The sequence below is a fragment of the Impatiens glandulifera genome, chromosome 6, assembly GCF_907164915.1.
Source record: "Impatiens glandulifera chromosome 6, dImpGla2.1, whole genome shotgun sequence".
Taxonomy (NCBI): Eukaryota; Viridiplantae; Streptophyta; class Magnoliopsida; order Ericales; family Balsaminaceae; genus Impatiens; species Impatiens glandulifera.
The window spans coordinates 9,729,854-9,753,489 of NC_061867.1; the positions used below are offsets into that span (position 1 = coordinate 9,729,854).

The 23,636-nt window shown below is 27.3% G+C and overlaps 1 protein-coding gene across 28 annotated transcripts; it reads left to right on the plus strand.

The window, feature by feature from the left end:
• Nucleotides 1–1,125: 1,125 nt before the first annotated feature.
• On the plus strand, nucleotides 1,126–5,561 carry LOC124942355. 28 transcript variants are annotated; one of them, XR_007099679.1, is made up of 11 exons: nucleotides 1,126–1,413; nucleotides 2,368–2,468; nucleotides 2,548–2,654; nucleotides 2,923–2,960; nucleotides 3,037–3,417; nucleotides 3,619–3,712; nucleotides 3,879–3,948; nucleotides 4,056–4,162; nucleotides 4,309–4,380; nucleotides 5,297–5,335; nucleotides 5,493–5,561. XR_007099679.1 is itself a non-coding variant. In XM_047482839.1 (8 exons), exons 2-7 carry the CDS (start codon nucleotides 2,451–2,453, stop codon nucleotides 5,328–5,330), a joined length of 381 nt encoding a protein of 126 aa, XP_047338795.1. In that variant the 5' UTR covers nucleotides 1,126–1,413; nucleotides 2,368–2,450; the 3' UTR covers nucleotides 5,331–5,335; nucleotides 5,493–5,561. The 28 variants fall into 28 exon arrangements, 6 of the variants coding, with proteins under 6 accessions (XP_047338795.1, XP_047338796.1, XP_047338797.1 ...); XR_007099684.1 differs by lacking the exon at nucleotides 2,923–2,960 and having other exon boundaries at nucleotides 3,037–3,094; nucleotides 3,260–3,417; XR_007099692.1 differs by having other exon boundaries at nucleotides 2,548–3,186; nucleotides 3,260–3,417.
• The last annotated feature ends 18,075 nt before the right edge of the window (nucleotides 5,562–23,636 follow it).

Sequence of the window (23,636 nt, forward strand, 5' to 3'; positions counted from 1 at the left end):
ACAAATAGTCAGAATAATACGATAATTCAAATACGAGAGCCATCTCAAACAATATTGTTAATAATTGTATGAATTTAATTGCATTAAATAAAACAAATTGAGCTACAAAAAGTGTGAGATATTAGATTTTTAGTTAATTCAATTGTTTTGATCATAACTTTCAAAATACTTAATTTTTTAGTTCAAAATAATTTGATAAACCAAATACTTTTGAAGAATTTTGTGTTTTATATTTTATTCATTCAAGGATATAGAATCATAAATCATCCAAAATTTTAAAGGGTGCAAATTAGGATTTTCTTATAAAGTTTTGTCCAATTTTTATTTAAAATTTAAATGTTTGTGACAAAATATTTTCTAATTATGCATTCTATTAAAATCAAACTTTCTAAAGCAAGACCATATTTTATTTGGTGTATGTGTTGTTTTGATGTTCTTGATGAGTTAGATGATTGATCAATAATGTGCTTATTATGTTGAATAGATTTACAAGCTTTAACTCTACAAATTATATATTAGTGTAAAACAAAATTCTCATAAATCATTTCTGTCCAGTTTTAAATTAAATTTGCTTGTTTTGATATCTTCTTTTCCAAATTAACACATTTGAACTTTGTTTATAAATTCATGATAGTACTTGTTTTTAAGAGAATGTGATGAATATATTCACACTACACCAAAACATACTTTCAGCCACCCTATATGCCACACATATTAAGGGTGGGTAAAAATTAAAGAAAAATCTTTTGCCAACCCTTATATAACCACCTTTATTTTTTTTTATATACATAACTTTGTTAAGAACAAATAAATTAACTATTTTAAATTTTAATATTTTTGTATGTTTTATTTATAAATTTTATAAATATTTTATTTTTTTATTTTAAAATTAAATTTGACTTAAAATTTTATTAACATTAAAATTTAATTATTATTTGTTATGTAACCTAATTTTCAAATTTTTATAATATTATTAATTTTTTTTATTAATATATATCTTTTATTTAATTATTATTTTATTAAATTAAAAGTAAAAAATAATATAAACTAAAATAAATTAATTAGAACATAAATTGAACTTATATATTTTTAAAAATTAGGAATTAGTGAGTGGAAAAATCCAATTCATTTTTTGTGTAGAAAGAATACCCAATTCATTTTCTTTTTATGAATAGACGAATTCATCTAACCTAATCGTCTCAGCTCCGACTCAGCACGACGAAGGAGACGACTGACCGTGAAGAAGAGAGCCATCGATCAGCCGGAATCGTATTAAGCCCGATGTACTACCTTTTGTTGCGTCTATTTGTGCTCTATGAGGGTTTGTCTTCTTCTTTTTTCGTCTCCACTTTTCGATTTTGAGATCCCCAATCGGACTCTATGAAGAAGAAGCTCGACACTCGTTTTCCTGCTGTGAGTTATCTCCCTCCCTCAATCTCCTTCGATTTCATTTTAATCGCTTTATTTTGTACCTATGGATAGAGATTGTGGCTTTGGTTTGCTCATACATGTGATTTTTAGGTAAATTAATTATCGCTTTATCTGATTTTTTACTTTCCATCGCCTCTGTTGTTTGACTATTGTGAGGGTCTTGAATCAAGATAGACTATTGAGATTAGGGATGAGGTTATTAGTTCAACTGACTTGAACATAGAGTTTGGTTTGACTTTCTTGAAGATTGGAATTACGTTAAATTTTTTCTTGCCTATTTGACATTAATCAATGATGTGTGTATTGTCATGAATCCATTTCTTCTACTTTGTGTGCTTTACGATGGTAGGCAGTAGTCGTTTTCTCATTCTCTTGTCCGCCTGACTCTGCATTTAATAGATATATGTCTCTCCTTACTTTGGATTTCATCATGAATCCTTCAATGAAGACTTCTCTAATACTAGCTAACAATCCTGGCTTTGCTGTATATTTCGTTTGATATACTGCAACTAACTTACCTGAGAGGTTATATTGCATTATATCAATGTATGATGCTTGCTAGTTGCTACCATTAATTTTTTATACTATTTGAAGTGACAAATATGCAAGACTTGAAGTGATTGCTTATGACAAATATGCAAGACTTGAAGTGATTGCTTATTTATACTATTTGCTTTGGTGAGAGTATGTTAAGAACATATAGGAAAATGAAGAGATTATTTGGAGTGATTATTCTAGCGGTAGAACTATCCAAACTCGATTCATAATTTTAGTTTAAGCATATGACATTGTCTTTTAAAATGTTGTCTATTTTATTACTTCATTAGTATTATGTTCATCAAGTAAAGCAGAGTCTCTCTTTATTCTCTCACTTGTGTGTCTTTCATCTATCTTTACAAACTTATGGATGTATCTTGTAATGATTCACATGCCTAGGATTTCTGAGGAGTCCATTTGCTAACATTGCTGCTGCTCTCATGGAACTTGCATTCATTAATGGATTGTTTTGTTTCTAGTTTATGCAAAATCAGTTTCAGGTAAATGTATTTTGAGACTCTGTATGTCCTTGTGTATAGTGAAATTGTTGAACGAAATTAAATCTTTTTTGGGTTGGAGGGTGGTATATTCATTGGTAGGTGATGACCCATGTGGAGACGGTGATTTTCCACCATGATCCGGAGTTAAATGTTCTGCACAGGTGATTATAGAGTTGTCACAGAATTGTAAGTATCCACTTTTATTGGATATGATTAATAAGTTTCTTCAATACCCATATGTAGGTGTGATACTATTTTTTCCTTGCTATCCTTAGTGCATTTCTACCCCCGTGATACTGAATATCATTCGTGAGACAACATCCAAATGGTGGATTATTATCATCTTTAATCAAAATGAAAAAGTTCTTATATGAATGAAGAACTCTGCAAAATCTTACTGCACTATTTCTTGTATTAATAAACTCTTATTTAATTTATTTCCTTTGATTTGTAGATGATTCTATAATTTCTAATGTGCCAACAATATTAAATGTGAGGCAGACTGGCAGCAGAAACATGCATTTATCCTTGATATTATTATATGAATTGATGTTGAATCTTCAATTAGGTATCAAGTAATAAAATAGCGAGAGATTAAGGGCTCTCCAAGGACCTTAATTTCGAAGGTTTGATCCTTGATATTATTTTTCTCTTATATTATGAGTCCTATAGTGTTTGTAATGGCAAGAAATGGAAATAGTTCTCTGAACTTTATGAGGTAATTGTTCTTGCAATGTCTGGATTTACATTCTTTTTTGGGACTACATTCACCTAGTTGAATCTTAATACAGGGAGCCATATTTGGATTCTCTAATTTAGAAAAGTTGACAGTATCAACTGAAGCAGTTCAGTCCATATATCATCTCAAACTGCAACTTCTACTAATCCTAATGGAAACTCTAGACCTTGAAAGCCTCCTCCAAATGATTCATGATAAAAAGCCTTTTAGGTGATCATGACTGTTTATTATGTTTTTGCATTTTCTTTATGGTTTCTTTTATGGTTTCTTTTATGGTTATGGTTCTTTTGTCTCGTGTTATCTCTTCCAGAAAAGAGGAAAATAGTATAATGATTGTATGATCTTCAGTGATATACTATATGGCTGAAATATTTATTATATATGATAATTACATGTCTAAAATTGTTGCAGGAAATGATCATTTTGGCTATCTTCGTCAAGCATTTGAAGTTGGATCCTTAAATTATTTTCTTGAAATTCTTGAAAGATACTGAATGGTTTTGATGTGAGTTTCTTGGCTAATACTTTTTACTTTGCTCTCATTATTAGTTACCATATATCCTGAATGTTTCTTGGGTATGCTTTGCTCAAGACCACACCTTCATTATATGCTTATGTCTTGCCAACTATATAGCCTTTGTTGGAAGCTTCTCATTTACTTTATTCATTAGAGTGAAGTTGCAGGTTATCGAAGTGTTTTGCGTCTCAAAATTTATTGCATCTTATGAAATCAGTCTCGAGGTGATTGTTTGTTTATTCTTAGTATGTTCTTACAAATATATGGTGAATTATTTTATCTTTTATCTGTATGTTCATTCTCCCTTGACCTATTTATCATTTCTCTGTAGTATGTGCAATCTGGGATGGTATTGTTGATTAGACGCTTGACTCATGGTTTGTATCTTGATAGCTCTAGAGAGGACGAGGACCTTCTCATTATTGACTTAGTTGAAAGGTATCATTTAGCATGGTAATGATCTATGATTTTATTAGTTACTGAATATAATTATGTTTCCTGACTTAGTATGAAAAGCTTTCATCTTAGTTTCTTTTCTCTTCTGTTTACATCTAAATCTTGTTTTCTTCGCCGCATGCTAGTAGTTTGATGGGCACTGGTGGCTCACTGCAGTTTCAAAATCCAGGCTTGAATGAGCATATAGAAACTAACTCATGGTAAACTTAAACAATTATTGTTTCCATATCTATGCAATTTATGTGTCTAATTTGTAAGGGTCTGGTATTTTGTTAGATGATAGTTCTTTTTTTCCTATGTGGGTAAATTTGGATGCAACTATTTTTAGTTTGATAAAAATATATCGTCTAGTCACAATGGTCCTTTAATGATGTCAGTGAGCATTGGTATACTATCAAGAATGTTAAAATGGTATTTCATTCTTTGCTAGTCAAAATGATAATTTTTTCCTTTTTCTTTCTATGATTATCTGCATCTTGAGTGTACTTATTTCTTACTTTTTCTAGTATCTGAATTATAGTTATTAATTTCAAGGGGGAGGCTGACATGTTATCAAAATGTGAAGTTAGGTAACAATTGCATTAGACTCCCCTATAGGAGCTGTTTTATGGGTTGTGAATCACATTCCATCCAGTTCTTGAGGGGTGTAAATGCCTCTTATAAGTCTTGATACATCATGTAGAGTAAAAATCACTATAAATCCATCACTATTAGCAAATATTAATAATGGCCCTATTTATGAACCTGTCCATAAAATAAGATCAGTCTTTTGAGATAGACACTTAATACTTTATTAAATTGACCATGATCTTGCACCTTCATGTCAACAAAAATTGGCGGTTGTTTCTTCATGTTGGCCTGCTTCACTACACCTAATAGAAAAGGTGATACCCATTCATGCTTAAATTTACTATGGTTGGTATTTGTTCTGTGTGGGGGTCCTTCCCAATGACAAAACACAATGTGAAGGACATTATTTTGTACTCAATAATCCAAATCTTGTTTTTAACTTTATATTATTTGTTATTTGTTAGAAACTTAATTGTGAGGAAGACATGGGTTTATTTGTTAAGCATAGTGTATTTTAACTATTTATTTTTCAATGTTTATCTGCAGGGTGTATTGCGTTTTCAAGCTATTTACTTCTTGAAAAAAGTGAGTAATTCTTTTTATTCTTAAATAGTATTATTGTTTTTTTTAAGATTGGTTTCAATAATGATAAGATGGCATGAAGATGAGAAATCACTAAGGAATACGAATGATTTGGTAAACAGATTTGGATAATATGTTGTTTAATCTATTTTTCTTAAAGAGGTGGAGTTTGGAAATGAAGGGGACTATCCAGTTGATTCATCAATATCATCAATGCTCTTATCTTGTCAATTTATATTATTTTTATAGTATTTTAATATATAAATTTGTCTTTTAATTGATTTTTAAATATTATTAGAATTTGTAATATTAGTTACTGTTTTTAATAATATTGTAGAACAAATTTAATGATTTTTTATTGTTATGATTTAAAATGTAAACGTAGAAAATGAAGTTATTAATGTCTTTTATTTTTAATAATTATGTAATTTAAAACAAATACAAAAAAAATTATTAAAACAATTCAAAAATAAAATAAAAAAGGAAATTGCTAAAAATTAAATAAACCTTTGGCGACGCTTAACTTCATGATACCGACGCTTAAATAAACGTCGCTAGAACTTGCGCCCACCCTGCTTCTGGCGACGCAAGAATAAGTGTCGGTAATATTTTTGGCGACGCTTTTAAGAGTTGGCAGAAGTCTTTTTAAGCGTCGCCGAAAGTCTTATTTGTTGTAGTGTCATGCTGTTATAAAAGTTTAAAGTAAATTTAATTTAATAAACTTTTTAAAATTATAAAAGAAAAAAAATTGTTTTAAATTTGAGTTTAATTTCATATCTTAAAAATTAATTCTAAAATAGTTTGAGAGGATTGATTTTACTAGATCAATAACCATTTTTTTCAATTTAGAATTTTAATTATTTGGAAACATATCAAAAAAGTTACTTTGGGAATGATGTTCATCATATTGTCTCTTTTTGCATAAAATTTCAACAAACTTGGCATGTTTAAAGTTTTCGGTTTTTTAATAAAAAATTTTGGTTTTTGCAATGAATTTGAATCAATTATTTTTTAAAATGATTTCAATCAGGATAAATTTATAAAATAATCTTATTTTATGTTCAATTTCTTAAACTAATCTAATTTAATATTCTCGAGCTAATATATTTAGCTTAAAAACTCTTTTTTATTTTATTTTTTATTAGATTTAAACCATTAAAATTCATTATTATATACATAAATTATTGATTTTATTAATATATTTAATTATTATTTTTATAAATATGATTATTTATATTTCAATTAATATATATTTTAGAGTATGTTTTGAATATAAGGATGGTTGTTTTTAACTACTATATAATAAAAACAATTTCTCTTATATTGTTCAAAGATTCCTTGAATCCCTGTAATTTTGTGATAGACATTTTAATTGTCAAGAAAAAATGATCATTGTGTCGAGACTCATAAACTCATTCTTAATTTATGAGAATGAGTTTTCAAACTTAGAACATTTCCAAAATAAAAATAAAATAATTAGATCTTTGCCAATGTTATTATTTTGAGGTGTTGTGTACTTATCACAATTTATTGTACCCACATCTTAAGTTTTTTTTTTAAAAAAAAATTAGTTGAAGAATATTCTTCCATTTGAGAGAATTTGTTTTTGATTATCACAACTTCTTGAACCATGTTAATAATGCAGTGACTTTGTTGTTCCAATATATATATATATATATATATATATATATATATTATATATATTTTGAAGCAAGTCACTTTTCTTCATAAATGTTATTATTACAAGAATGAATGTTCTTGGTCAGTTTTTGAATGAAAGGACATATCGTTTTATTTGTATATTCTCTTTTATTAATAAATATTGAGGTGAATTTTAATCTATTAAAAATAATTGATACAATTGTAATCTTTTAAACTTATTTAGGGACTTCTATGTATTTTATAACTACCTAATTGCCCTAAACAAAATTGGGTCGGGCGGCTCGGGCCCCATAAGAAATACCCGGAATTTAACCTAGCAAAGTTTTATCTAGTTAGCCGCTGCCTCAAAATCTATAATAAAACTGCTATCACAGGTAATATAGAACACACATCTAAACCATAGATGGTATAGAGGATTAAGAATCCTTAGGTGATTGATTGATTATCAATGGAGTTCTAATTGGAGGATGAAAGGTGAGAATCTTTTCTTTGAAATATATTTTTTTTTTTAGCCATTTCTACTCCATAACAGACGCAAATTTCCATAATGGCTTACAATGATCCCCATAAGTTTTGCTATTTCCATTTCTAATGTTAGAATTTCAGATGTTTGATGGTTTATTCACCATTGTACTGTTTCTTTCAGGTACTCGAGGAGAATAAAGAGTCATTGATATATTTCAATGACATAGGTGTGAAGTCTGATAATGAGAATACATGACAGAGTTTCGAAATCGACGACACAGAGGAGAAAGTCTGATAATGATGAAGCTTATAAGAAAGAAATGATAGCTAAAGATTATGGTAGTGAAGAAGTAGAAAATCAGAAAAAAAAAAAAAAAAAGATAGGTATGACAGCAACGAGGTAAGGGAACAAAACCGAGATCAAGAAAATGCAACTACTGATTCTGAGGTACTGGTTATTGGTTTACTATGGTTTCTTGATTGGTAATCGATTGATAGAAATTATTAATTAACACTTTTAACGGGAGAAAGTCGAAATGGAAAAGAAACCAATAACAATGACTTTTTCTTTCATTGACTTTCTCCCATTAGAAATTAGAAGGGTTAATTTCTATCCATCAATTCCCAATAAAAAAATCTTATATCACAGTAGACATAGAATCAGTAGTTGCATTTGTTTGATCTCGGTCTTGTTCCCTTATCTTGTTGTTGTCATCCTTGTCTTTTTTGTCATTATCAGACTCCCTTCTCTGTGTCCTCGATTTTGAAATTCCGTCTTCATCCATACCATCGTCTTCACCGCAGTTGAAATAATCAAATATATTCTCATGATCAGACTTCACATCTGTATCATTGAAATTCATCAATGACCATTTATTCTAGTCGAGGTACTTGAAAGAAACAGTACAATGGTGAATAAAACCATCGTACATTAGAAATGGAAAGAGCAAAAACTTACAGATCATTGTAAATCATTATGGAAATTTGTTAAGTCAGGTGAAAAAATGGTCCTTGAAAAGAGTTTTGGATCTGAAGATGCAATCCACGAGAATGGATGCGTCAATACAAATACAATGTAAGTGTAATAATAAATGCCAATGATGTTTTATATAGGACAGAAAATGTCTTCATGGTCGTTGTGGTCTTTCACCAAAGACGTGATTCCCATATCCGGCCCTACACGGCAATCCCCCATCATTGTTTCAGCTCCTCAATATCTAGAAATGAAATTCCTACTCCCATGATCCAGTAGAACAAAGGGATCGCCGGGAGGACGTGAGGAGGACCGAAGATGTTTTTTTGATTCATACAAGTCTTTCATACAAGTTTTCAACAGAGTTAATAAGACATTTGTAATAGTTTAATTCTATACATTTGTAATAGTTTAATAGTTTGTATTTTGAGTCTTTTCTTTCGTGAATAGAGCTGTCACAAAACAAATATTAATATAACAACATATATAATAATTTAATATATATTTCAGATGTAAATCTTCTGATCATAATTTTAATTAAATACAGTTTTTATTTTATTATAATATTTATTTATTTGTAAACAAAATTGTATTATAATTAATTTTTAAAATTTTATATAAAAATTTAATAAAATGGTTTAATTACAAGACTTATTTTGTAGTTTTTATGTTAATATAAATAAAACATATTATATTATATAATGAAAATAATTTTTAGTTTAGATAAGTAATTTTATATTTATTTTAGAATAAATGTTGTTTCTTTGTATTAATGAAGTTTTACAGATTTATATATAAATTTAGAAAGTATATTTATTTATAATTAAAACTTTCTATTTATGCATTTTTACATGTTTTATCACATTTTAATTCATAATTCATTATATTACAAGGGAAAGATAAATTTAATTTATAATTATTTTTACTATTTTTATAACAATAATATTGATATTTTATTTATCATCACATATTAATTATAACGTAATTGAAAATATTATATTATAATATATTATATATATATATATATTAATATTTAATGAGAAAACAGGAAAATATAAATATAATATATATATATATTAATGTTATATATTATATATATATATATATAAAAGAAAAAAAGATAAATTATAATCTTAAATATGGTGAGTTAATAAAGATATTAAATAAAAATATATTATATATATCTTATTTATAATAAAAATAATTTAAAATTAAAATAAAAGAAAATATATATAATGATAAAACAGTTTTCTATATAATTTATGATATATTTTATATATATTAAAAAATATAAAAAATTATTATAACTATTGAAATTTTAGGATAATAACATGCAATATATAAGATTTTTTGTTTGTATTTTTATAAATAAGATGAAAATTAAAACTAAAAATTGATATATTATTTAATTTATTTGATGACAACATATGCCATATAATTATATTGCAGTCACACTATTTAATAATTATATGAATATTTAAATTTGATTTCCAAATTATATAAGATTTAATCTAATTTATATATTGGTTTTTCATATATAAAATTTTAATTTAATATATAAAATTTATAACTTTATAAATATGGAGTTGAATAGTTGTATGGATTGAATATTGTAGATAAGGAATAATATAAAAATTCTCTTTTTATAAAATATATTCCCTTAATCTTAATTTAAATTTCAAAAAAATATCAATTTATAAACTTTGATATATAATTATATTGTAACGCTTAATCGATTTTTTTCATTTTCAATATAAATTCATGTTTTACAAAAGAAAATATATATATATATATATATAAATAAATATATATATATATTTTAATATTTTATTTTTATTTTCCACATTATATAAGATTTCATCTAATGTATATAATTTATTTATTATATTAAATTTATCACTTTATAAATATTTACTTTTATAATTTGAATATCATTATAAGGAATAACATAAAAATATATCTTTATTTATAATAATATATATTCAACTAATCTCATTTTAGATTATGAAAATAATATTATTTTATAAATTTTAACTTTATATATTGAATATGGTTGAAAAGTATTACTACCATAATTATTTTTTTATAATAATATATTCACGTAATCTTAATTTAGATTATGCAATTTATTTTATCATTATCTCTTCATTAAAATAAATGACAATTTATTTTTCTTAAAAATTAATAATTATTGTTTAATACTTTTTGTGATATTATATAAATTATTTATAAAAATGATATTTAGTATTCTTTATAATGTAATTTTAAACATTAACTATAACTCATATTTTATTTTTATAATTTAAACTTAATTTTATAACATTGTGATATTTTACATTTTTTAAAGATATTAATGTCTTTTTTATATGTAGTTTTAAATTATTTAATTGAAACTATCAAAATCAAATTAATTTAAAAAAGTTTGAAAAATTAGGATAATAGATAGGTAAATTAAGAATTTTTGTTTGTATTTTTATAAATATGATGAAAATTAAAAATAAATATTGATATAAATATAAATATATTGTAGGAATATATATAAAGTGAAACTTTTACCATCTTAATCTTTTTATTGCTCCAAGTTTTTCCAGAAATAACAGAGGATCGTAGGAGTGTTGATAATTCATGTCCAAAAAGTTTTTGGCAGTCCAACATGCAATCTCATGATTCTAGCATGTTCGAATAATGTTTGAATTATCCGTTCAACTACTCCATTCTCTTGTGGTGTTCGGGGAACAAACTTCACCATACTGATCCCATGCACAACATAATACTCTCTGAAATCGGAATTGATGTATTACCTCCATTGTTGGGTCTCAAACACTTAACCTTCTAATTTGTTTTCATAATCAACCAAAGCCTTCCACTTCTTGAAAATTACAATACTTCATACTTGTGCTTTATAAAGTAAACTCATACTTTTATTATCGAATCATCTATAAAGTCAAGTAGTAGTTAATCCGTCAATAAAAGAAACTATATCCTTTTTTCTTGAGCTCCTTTCCAATCTTTAAGAAATTCACATCGTTTCTATTTCTAATAGTGCAGTTTTCACCTAACTGATATTCAATAGACTTCATTTCTGGAATCTGACCATTTTTCAAAAGAATATGCATCCCTTTTTCGTTTATATGGCCTAACCTGCAATGACATAGTTCATTGTTCTTCGAGACATCAACTACAATAACAATTGTTTCTCTACATGTTGAAGTCGTGTATAACGTTTCAGTTTTGTGACCCCGAGCAATAACTATTGCTCATTTAGTTACCTTCCACGCACCATTTTCACAACTAAAATTATGGCATTCTTTATCAAGTTGTGTAATAAAAATCAGATTGCGTATTAAACCTAGAATGTGTCTCACCTTATTAATCTTCCAAACAGAATCGTTTTTCATATTCAATTTGATGTCCCCCATGCCAACAATGTCCAGTGGTTCACCATCTACGAGATAAAATTTCCCACAATTTCCAACCACATAATTTTCCATTAATTTTTTGTGGACAGTGGTGTAGAAAGACGCCCCCGAGTCTCAAACCCATGAACCTATTAGGCTATCAACAGATAAAAGTAACGCATTAGTGACAATTTTTGTAACTACGTTGGTTGCATCGTTTTTGTCATCACTGTTTATCTTCAATGCTTTGTAGTTCCTCTTCAAGTGACCATATTTACCACAATTCCAACAATTAAATGTCTGCCTAGACTTGGATTGACTCATCCTATTTCTCGACATAGATCTGCTCTTACCTTAATTTAAATTTCTTTAATTACCCTTGCCCATATTTTTTACATTCAGAGTTGAACCTTTAAACGTTTCACCAAAATTAATTTTACAAACCTCTTCAACAAGAATACGATCGCTAACTTCAATTTTAGTTTAGCATTTTCAACTAAATTACTAATTGCCGCCCTCATAAGTTTTCAACTGTTTTGTAGAGATGTTAATAAAATTAGGGCACTAACTTCATCGCCAAAATTAATCTCGACAGATAACAATTGATTTACAATTTTATTGAATTCGTTCTAATGAGTAGTGAAAGAAGTACCATCAACCATTCTTAAGTAAAAAAGTTTTTTTTATTAAATGTACTTTGTTGTTAGTAGATGGTTTCTCATACATATCAAAAAGAGCTTTCATCAGACCAATGATGGTCTTTTTCTTTGCTACATTATGAGCAATCGTCTTGGCTAGCGTCAATCGGACAACTCCCAAAACTTGTCTATCAAGGAGTTTTTATCCAGCTTCATCCATCTTCTTTGGTTTCTCACTCAAAGAACATGAAGCTTCTTTCTATAAAAATAATCCTCAATTTGTATCCTCCAGAATGCATAATCTGCCTTATCAAATCTTTCAATCATGTGTCCTATAATGTCTTTGCTTTCTATCGTTTCCAATGCTCAGATTTAGCCTAGCCAACTCTCATACCTTTTTTTAGGATTTGGATCCCCTAAATCTGACCTACTTAAAATAATCTGTAAAAATACAAGAAGACATATATTTATAGTGTTCACTCAAATGAGCTACATTCACTTCACCCACCACCAGATTTCACTATAAATAAACAGAAGAAATACATAGTTTTTACCTCACAATTTATCTCTCTAAAATTTTGTCTCATCAATGTAACTCTTAATAATAACATATTTATAGGGTAAAGATTTAGGTAATAAAACCTAATAATTATTGGTCAGACCCAAGCTCAAAACCCAAATATAAACCCAATAACTTTAATTAATTATATAGAGTTTATTATAAGTGTAGATTTCATAACTCAACAAATTTAACATTCTACTACCTAGAAGATTGTTTAAGTCCATATAGACTTTTAATCAATTTACACACTTTACCTTTTTCAGCTTTATCAATCTTTCAGAAGGAATCATGTAAATATTTTCATTTAAAAAACCATGTAGAAAAGAATTATTGATATCTACTTGGTGTAAAATGCCAACTATTTACAGCAGCTAAAGCTAAAACAATTATGATGGTGATAGTCTTTGTAGCTGGTGCAAAACTGTACGTCTTTATAATCTATTATTCTTTTTGATTATATCCCTTTGCAACAAGTCTTGTTTTTAACTTATCTATTTACCATATGAATTAATCTTAGTTTTAAAAATCCACCTGCATCCTATTATTTTATCTCCTTTGGAATATCAATAATTTCCCAAGTTTGATTACTCTCAAGTGCTTCAATTTCTTGTTTCATAAATTTGTTCCGGCCACCACTCATACAAACTTCTTTGTATGTATTAAGCTAAAAAATACTAGTGATATTTAAAAGAAATTCTTTTTGATTTGTATTATTTAGACATGACTGAAATGGAAATGTTTTGGGAACATAATGATATTTGTTAACACTCATTATACAGTCTTTTGTCCAAATATGTTTTTCTTTAATCCTTTCACTCTTTCTTAAAAAGATCTTTAATCTCATAATCAGACACAATTAACTCAGGTAAAAATCATTAATTGCATTTGATGATGATCTTTATTTTCACTAATATTTTGATAATTTGTTTCTTGATCAGTTGTGAACAAAAATTTGGAGAAGTAACTTTTGGAATATTTTGATATGGACAACATGTTCAAAGATCAGCACAAAATTGAGTATTATCCATGTCATTATTCTTTTTTTTTTATTGTGTCTTCCTTTTAATGATTCAATTTATCAACAAATTAACTAAGTCAAATTCAACTATATTTGACATCATCTTTTTAATTTCAAAGTTTATTGTCAGGAATAAAATAAAAATTTAAAATTGAAAAAATATGCATTAATTTATTATGAATTATTTTTATTAAAAATAACATAATTAAAGTGATATATATTACTATATTATTAAATTAATTTTTTATATATTTAATTAATAATAATTTAAAATTATTATGTTATTCCTAATAAAAAATATATATATAATAAATTAATGATAAATTTATTCTTTTAATTTTTACTTTTGTTCTTAACAAATAGAGCTTAAAATTAATGCATATTGTTTTTCTTTAAATTCAGATTTTGTTCCTGACAAATAAATTTTTAAATTACTTATAGTATTAATGATATAATATATATATATATATATATTTAATTAATACTAATTTAAATTGTTATATTATTTTTTTATAAAAGTATATATAATAAATTAATACATATTTTTCTTTTTAAAAATTTTGATTAGATTGATTACTAGTAAATCTTAAATTTTAAAAATACCAGGTTAACCATGTTTTTTTTTTCTGTTTCTTAGAACGCTGAGTTCCCCTCTCTTTCGAATAGATGTGACAACAGATTAAACACATAGTTCATAAATACACTTAATTATATAACCAAACACATATTTTTCCGTGTGACGGGGCAAACTCTCCTCTCTTAATCTTGGTTGATTTGTGAGAAAAGTGAATTCAAGCATTGACATGTGTTGATAGATTGAGGATAGGTTTTGATACAAGTTGAATGATCGGTCTTGGCTCCTATAAGATTGAAGATAGGTTTCTTAAGATTTTTTTATAGTTAATGGAGATTAAATGATAGAGTGACATAATTTTCCTCTCATGTCATTGATCCCAATAAAACTAAACACATGAGCGATTCGAATAAAACTAAATTAAATTTTAATGAAATTAAAATTAAAAAAAAAAACTAACTAACACACTAGCTAGGGATGGCAACGAATACTCTACCCGTCGGATAGTGTCACTAGCTGCTTGTGTAGTTAGGATAGGATCGAACTAACCATATTCAAGACCACACCATAGGGCTGGTGATGCATTATGCTAAAAGAAACATATATATTTAAAAATAAAAATAATTCTCAGTTTGAAGTACACTTATTTATCTTTTCCACTAACATTTTAAAATAATTGTTAGACTATTTTTTAGAAAAAAACGAAGGGACTTGCCTCGTACTAGTCCAGACTAGTTATAAGGTTTGCATTATATAAGTCATAAATCGACTCAACCCTAAAGAGTCTCTACTAAAGGGTTAAGATGGGTTTTAGTCGACCCCCAAAAAAAAATAGAAAATGTCATCTATAATTTCCCTTTAATTTTAACACTCATTAGAATTTTTTAAACCACACTCTTAACTCTAATTTAATTTTAGATATTGTTACTCCCTGAAGGCTATTGAGAGTCACACCAATGAGCAATTCTGGTCAACTTTCTTATAAGATTATGGTTTTAATATATAATTTTAAATAATATATCTAATTTTCATTTAACCTTTATCAATCATATTCTACAATTCATTAATAAATAAAAAAATACTAAATGCTAATATTTTAAATTGTTAAATTATTATATATAATACTCAAATAGTTTATTTTATTTGTGATAATTCTTATAATAGCCTCTTATATAGATTAACTTTATCCAATTTTGAACTCATTAAGAATCAATTATGTAAAAATTGTTGCAATCAAACACCAAAAATGTTATTGAGAAACTATTACAAACAAACATGCCTAAATTTAAAAAAAAGAAGATGTAGACTATAAATTTTATGAGGTTTAAATAAATTAATAATATGAATGACATTAAAGGTTAACCAAATTAAAATGATTGGTGAACAAATTTTCTTGAACTCTAATGCCATTTTGAATAATCGATGCAATCAATCTATTTAAGAAACTCTATAAACTTTATTTTCATATCCATTTTTTTTTTTAATAAATTTGATTTAGTATGATGATTATATTTTACTACTCAACTAAAAATCTAAAATAAATAATTAATTCGAGAAACGGGTCTCTCTAACCCATTTTTTAGTTAATTAAAAACGTTAATATTTTATAAATATTGAAAATATAAATAAATATTATTAATAAGGTGAATAGATAGAACATTTTGAGAGTAATATTATGTTTTTATGTTTTATAAAAAAATAGAAAAATAATAAAATATATATTATTTTCAAAAACCCGCTAAAGATCCTCTATGTGCGGCGACGACGCATAGAAGTAGGTGTCGGAATAAGATCCCATGCGCCGGACAAGGAAAGGCAGCCATCGGACCGGTCATGGGTCAACAAGGTGAGTCAAGGCCCGAGTCAACCCCAAATTCGGCCTAGTCAACACGAGTCAACCTCAAGTCAACATGAGAATTTCAAATTCAGACAAGAAGGGCCTTCAAAATGCTAAGCATGTGACTTTCTTCTCTAGCTATCCCCTTCATCGGTCTTTAACGTGCTTCAACCAGAATCACCGTCGGCTGAAGAACATGAAGACCACTCTTTATTTGGTTATTCAAGGGTAGTAGCAAAAATTAACTTTTTACAGTATGACACCTTTCACTAAAGACATTGCCCAAACATCGTTCCTAAACCAAAATAGATGAATTTGATAACAAAAGAACCCAGGGGAGGAGTAATGTATGGGTTAGGCGGGTTTCAGCCCCACCTAAATTAAAATCTTAAAATAAAACATTTTATATTTGTATTTGATATATAACCCTTAGCCCAGTTGGTTATGTAACTAAACTGTGAAGATGAGGTCAATCGCCTCACCTAGGGATGGCAATGGGTACCCGTATACCCGATACCCGTGGGTACCCGATGATCGGGTTTGGGTATTTTAAATCGAGGTCGGGGTCGGGGATGGGGAGTAAAAATAGTACCCGATCGGGTTCGGGGTCGGGGATGGGGAGTGTTGGAACTCAAACCCGATACCCAATACCCGAATATATTAATATTAATATATATATTAATAAAATTTAAGTGACTTATCAAATTCCACCTTATAACTTGTAACTACTAACCATCATTAAATAAATATATTAATTATTTTATCATTACTAACATCACGCTTAACATCATTTCCATTCATTTGTAAATTGTAATAAGTGTTCTCTCTCATAGTATGTTCGTTGTTCATTCTTGATTCAACCTTTCTTTAAGTCTTCAACTTCTATCTTCTTCCATCTTCTTCCACCTTCTTCTAGTTTTTGTTCAAAATCTTCAATAACTATGCAAGTAAGTAATGTTTTATTTAATAAAGTTATGTTTGCTCTTCAACTTTTACAATCTTATATTTATTTATTTATTAACTTAATCTTCAATATAATTTTTTAATATTTAATATCGGGTAATGGGGTACCCGTCGGGGATCGGGTACCCGATGAATCGGGGATGAGGATATAAATAGAGATACCAGTCGGGTTCGGGGTCGGATAGTAATTTGAAATTCGGGTTCGGGGATGTGTACTTCACTACCCGGCGGGTAAGGTACCCGTTGCCATCCTAGCCTCACCTATAATTTATTTATAAACTAATTCATAATTATATTATTTATTTTAAAATTATATTTATATATTATTTTTTATTTATTTCAATATAATTAATAATACAAATTATTTATAAGGATAAAATATAAAATTAAAATAATAATAGTGTTTTATATTCTTAATTTTAAACTATTTCAAAAATTTATAAGAAAATATAAATTAATATTATAAACAAGTTAAAATAGTTACATTTGTTTGATTCGGTATTTAAATAAAGAATTTGATATCTTTGTTCAAGAACCTAACAAATCTCTTAGAATTGATGTAAGTTCTCTTAAACTTGATCCATCATTACGTATTCCGATATGGAAATATCCTTTTAATCAAAGGGATGAAATTAGACGAGCTTATATCAAGATGGGGTCATATCAACCTATTAAGGATGAGTACCCGTCAACCAAATTTGGAAATCAAAATCGACGATTCCAAATCATTGGTTTAAGAAATTTACTTAGTTAAAATACTCTCTTTTGAAAGATGCTGCTTTTTGTTTCCCATTTTCTTGTTTGAACATAAGTAACCCCAAAAACCTACATTTATAATTGATGGATTCCAATATTGAAAGCGAGTTAATGATAAGGATAAATGCTCTTTTGTTATGCATATATGATGTAATATTTCACCACATAATAGGGCAGTTGAATATCTTGATAATCTAATTAATATCCTTGTCATATTGACAAAGTACTGAATGCATAGTCTTTAGATGAAAACAAATAACAGATTACGGCTTACAACAACTATTAAAGCACTCGGTGACTCACTTTGCAAGCGTGTGCATTGAGAGGGCATGCCGAGTCTCCATCTTCTAATAATCGTGGAAATTTTCTTGAAAAAAAAACGAAGCATAAAAAGTTACATCTGAGATGCAGTTGGAGTCAGTCTCAGGTAATTTTTCATCCTGGCTCCGCCCCTGAAAGAACCACAATAGGATGGACTACATCGTGTTCGGAGAGAATTCCGAATCAGAGATAAGATTTTCTAGGAATCTAAAATAAAAAGGCAAGAACAAGTACGTTAGGACCATTTCTAACCACTTTGCCTTCAATCGAACATCGATGGAGTAGTAGTGCACCATTTTGAGCATATGAAGTGTCAAATCAAAGCTAAACAGTAATGAAGAGTTTCAAATGGGTCTCAATGCATCATTAAACCTCTAACCCATCACGAGTTTTCTTGGAAGGCAATGGATGAACATAGTTTATCCCTAAGACCTAAATAGTGCTAGTCCCGACTTCATTTGACCATAAGTCGGGTTACACCCAACCATTTGGGATCTACTTAGTATCCATTGAAAGGTATTTGTTTTACCTCTATTTTGATAGCAAGCACGAATCATGACTCAACCTACAATGATCATTAGGTCGCCCGCCCGTAAGTGGAAGGGGTCAGTCTTAGGCCACATGAATTCTATTGAAGATTCGTCAAGCTGTATGTTACCTCATCCAATGATTTTTCTACGAAAAATGTAGGCCTTAATGTACATTTTCAATGGCATCGATCTCATCCATTCACTCAACCTGAGTCGACCGGGAGAGACCGAAGAAGTCTACTAAGAACCTGGACTAACCAAAGAAAGAGTTAAAATTTCATTTTTTTAAAATAACATGAAATATACAAGATCATTTTAAATGATTCCAAAGCCACGTGTAGGCTTGGCACGGGCTTTCCGGAAATCCCAACCACAACCCAATCTATTACCTTAACCCAATTTTATGGTGAACTTCGAACCAATTTTCAAAACTAATTTTCATTCATTCTCGTACGAATTTAGTTATCTATTCAAATTCCTTTTTTTTTATTACATTTAAATTTATTATATATATATTATTTTAAATTATTATTTTTATAAATTTGATATATTTAAATTATTATTTTTATAAATTAAATTATTTATTTTGATATATTTTAAATAATTATTTTTATAAATTTAATTATTTGTATTTTGATATATATTTTAAACTATAATTTTTTTAATTATTTATATTTTAATATGTATGTACATTTAAATTATTATTTATATAATGTAATAAATATTTCCTTTAACATTCTAATAAATAAATAATAAATACTAATAAATTTAAAATATCTTAACCACAATAATATAATAATTAACTATTCATAAAAACGATTACAATCATCATTTTTAAAATTATTGACGATTTTGCTCGGGACATCGTTGGATTGTGAAAGTGTTGTTAGATTGTGATACGTATAGATGTATTGAACCCAATTTTTGGGATGTGGCAGTATAATTTTTTCTCATACTTAACGAATCATATTAGATGTTCCAATAGCATATGATTGGGAGAAATATGGTAATCTTGTTTCCAATGAAAATTTAAGAAAAAAAAAAATAACGAGGTCAAAACAAAGTATTCGAACTGAAATGGATAACTCACGAAGGACCATCATTTGTGAGAGGTGTGGCAAAAAGGTCATACGAGACGTAGTCAACGATGTCTTGAGTAAAATCGTCAATAATTTAGAGAAATGAGATTGTAATTATTTTTATGAATGATTAATTACTATATTATGATTAAGATATTTTAAATTTATTAGTATTTATCAATAATTAGCATGCTAAAAAGAATATTATTATATTATATAAATAATAATTGAAATGTAAATATATATTAAAATATAAATAATCAAATTTATAAAAAAAATAATAACTTAAAATATATATCAAATTATAAATGATCAAATTTATCAAAATTATAATTTAAAATATATATCAAAATATAAATAATTTAATTTATACAAATAATAATTTAAATATATCAAATTTATAAAAATAATGCTTTATATATTATATATATATATATATATATAATGAATTTTAATGTAATAAATAAATTTAAAAAATATGAGTTTAAATAATAGTAAATTATGTTAGTTTGAAAATGAATGAACAAAGTAAGTTAATTTGAGAAATTGAACAGTAAACTAGGTTATTTTGAGAATTGGTTCGATGATGAACTTGGTACCCAAGTTTGGGTAAATGTCAATTTCACTTTTACCAATTTAGGCAGTGAACTTAGAGCCCAAGTTTTGGTGATTTCTTTCAACATTGTTGGGTTACTTGTGGTTATCCTTTAATTATATTCGTTGGCAAATTTGAATTTTATACACCCATATGGTGATACAACACTTTACATAGCTAATTTCAGAACTATGACGAGTGAAAATAACGTGTTTTAAGAAATCGTTGGAGATTCCATGCAATTAGTCGCTGATTTTTGGAAATTAGGTTAAGACCAACTGAAGAGCACACTAATGGACTATCTTGGTCAGGTTCTCGGTCGACCCTCAGTCGAAAACCATGCTAGTTTAGTTTTCTTGGTCGTAAATAAGGCTACGGCCTTGCCTGAATTTCTAGGTCGAGCCTTTGGTCGAAAATCGTGTCAACCTGTTTTTCTCGATAAAAAACTAGGTGAATTCCTTGGGCTGGCTGTTGGTCCTTATGCTTGGTCGTTAACCTAGACCTCGATCGTTAACTTGGCCTGGTGGACTCTACCGACACTACTAGAACCCTCCTCGATCGACGACTTTTTCGACAAACTTCAACCCAATTTCCTCCAAATACCTATAAGACAATAAAATCAAATTAATATCAAATAATTATCTATATCTCAATATATCACTTATCTTATATATTTTGGTTTATTTAATAAATAATTTTTTCGGACTTCGATTAGTGACCACTCCAAAAATTATTATTTATTTAATAAAAATAAATATATCAATAATGACTTAAATTATTCAAATATAACTCATTATATATCTTATTATTTATTTATAGTCTGAAATTACTTGTTTTTGGAGTCGGATCGCCGCGACAATTTATAAAAATAATTATTATTTACAATCCGTACAATTATTTCGTGTGTGGATTTTATATAACAATAAGATATAGATTTATTAAAATATAAGAACTATATAATTGGGGAATAAAAATGAGTGTCTATAGGTTTTAATCTAAAAAAAATATTCATATATAGAGGGTCAAATATATAGTTTTAATGTTGAAATATTGTGATTGAATTATGGCGGTAAATGAGCCAAATCGAGGTCAAGTCAAATTGAGCTCAAACTCGAATCAAACTCGAGCTTAAACGAGTTTATAAATTTGAGTTCGAACTCGACTATTTACCTTTAAACTCGGCTCGACTTGAAAAGTTTGAACTAAAATTAAATTTGCAAGTTCGAACTCAAGCTAGCACTCAAGTCTAAATAATCTTCATAATTAACAATTATCAAAGAAAATATTACACTTTTTACACAAAAACGATGGTTGAGTAACTTTAGTTTACTGATTCTCGAAAAAATAATATGAAAAAATAAAGCGCGACTAGAAGAGGAAAGATTGTTCGTGAATAAGTGAGAAAAATGATAAAAATGAAAGAGTGTTTGTAGGGACGAATCCAAAATTATATTTAGGTGGACTTAAAAAATAAAATAAAATAAAAAATATTAAAATTGACTTTAAAAAATAAATAAATATATATAATTTAAGATAATCAATTTAAAATTGTTCACATTAACTAGTAGGTAACTAATATAAACTTCATTAAAATTTTGTCACATAAAACTTAAATTTTTTTTAATACGTGAAATATACCTTACATTAAAGAAAACCTCCTTTACTGTAACATAAAAATATATGTGAAAAATAAATAAATAAAAGTAAAAATGAATAAAAGTAAAAAAATTAGTAAATTATAGGTCGTCTGTGACAATTAATTAGTTACTCTTCTTCCCCTCGTTTTCTCTTTCTAATGGGATTATGTAAAAAAAAAAAACTACTAGTTAGCTAAATTATAGGCCTTCTTTCTTGTCCTGTCAACAAAAACTTGATATATATATATATATAAAATGAGTTTGGAGTAGATTTAAGCCCACTTCAACCGTAAGCTACATACCCCTAACCCTAAGTTACATATTCCCTGAGTTTTTGTAAATAAGTGAAAGAAATAATGAAAGAGAAAATGATACGATAAAATTGTATGATATGATTGTTAATAATATAATATATTACGTAGACATATCAAATTCCACTCGCCTGATAATTAATTAAGTGTAGTTGTGAGATATGTGTTTAACTCGTAGGGATTAATCACACTCCGAAACTCGAAGGAAAAGTGGAATCCAGCATTTAAAAAAAATGTAACGATGAATTAAGAATTAGAGTTTTGACTTGTAGGGAAATATGACTTGACCTTGAGGTAGGAATTATAGTTTTGACTTTTAGAACAATATGATATAATACTTTGGGAATGAAGAAAAAAAATATTTGTTATAGATTTTAATATTAAAATAAATATTATATATTATAAAGTTAAAAAAAGTTTGACAACTCATCAAACAAATATTATAACTTTGATCCGAAAGACTTGAGAGCTCACCATCATTTATTGCCTAGATTGAATATCGAGTCTATTAAATAACTATAATCGAATTATAATGATGATACTCTAATAAATTTTAAAAATATAATAACTTGTTTTATATCTTTGTTTTGTTTCATAAACATTTTTGTTTAAATAATTTATTATACTTGTTTTTACTTGATTTTTGTTTAACAAAAAAATAAAATGATTTAAAAATTGTCTAATACAAATGATTGGATCCAAACAATTAATTATCAAACTGATCACAATATCAGTTGGATTGGATGTAGGTCTTTATATATATAACCAATATTTAAAAAAAATCAAAACATATTAATCACCCTTATCTCAAACTATGTTTGACTAAGAATATTGACAAAACGTTTTTCTTTTATCTATGTCAAATCAAACCTGACCCAGGCATTCCTTTTAGTTGGATTAACTAAATCATAAAAAAAAAAGTTCTCAATTTCTTTATTTAATTAATTTGCAGATATAGACAAATTGGATTTTCAAGAGCCCAGTG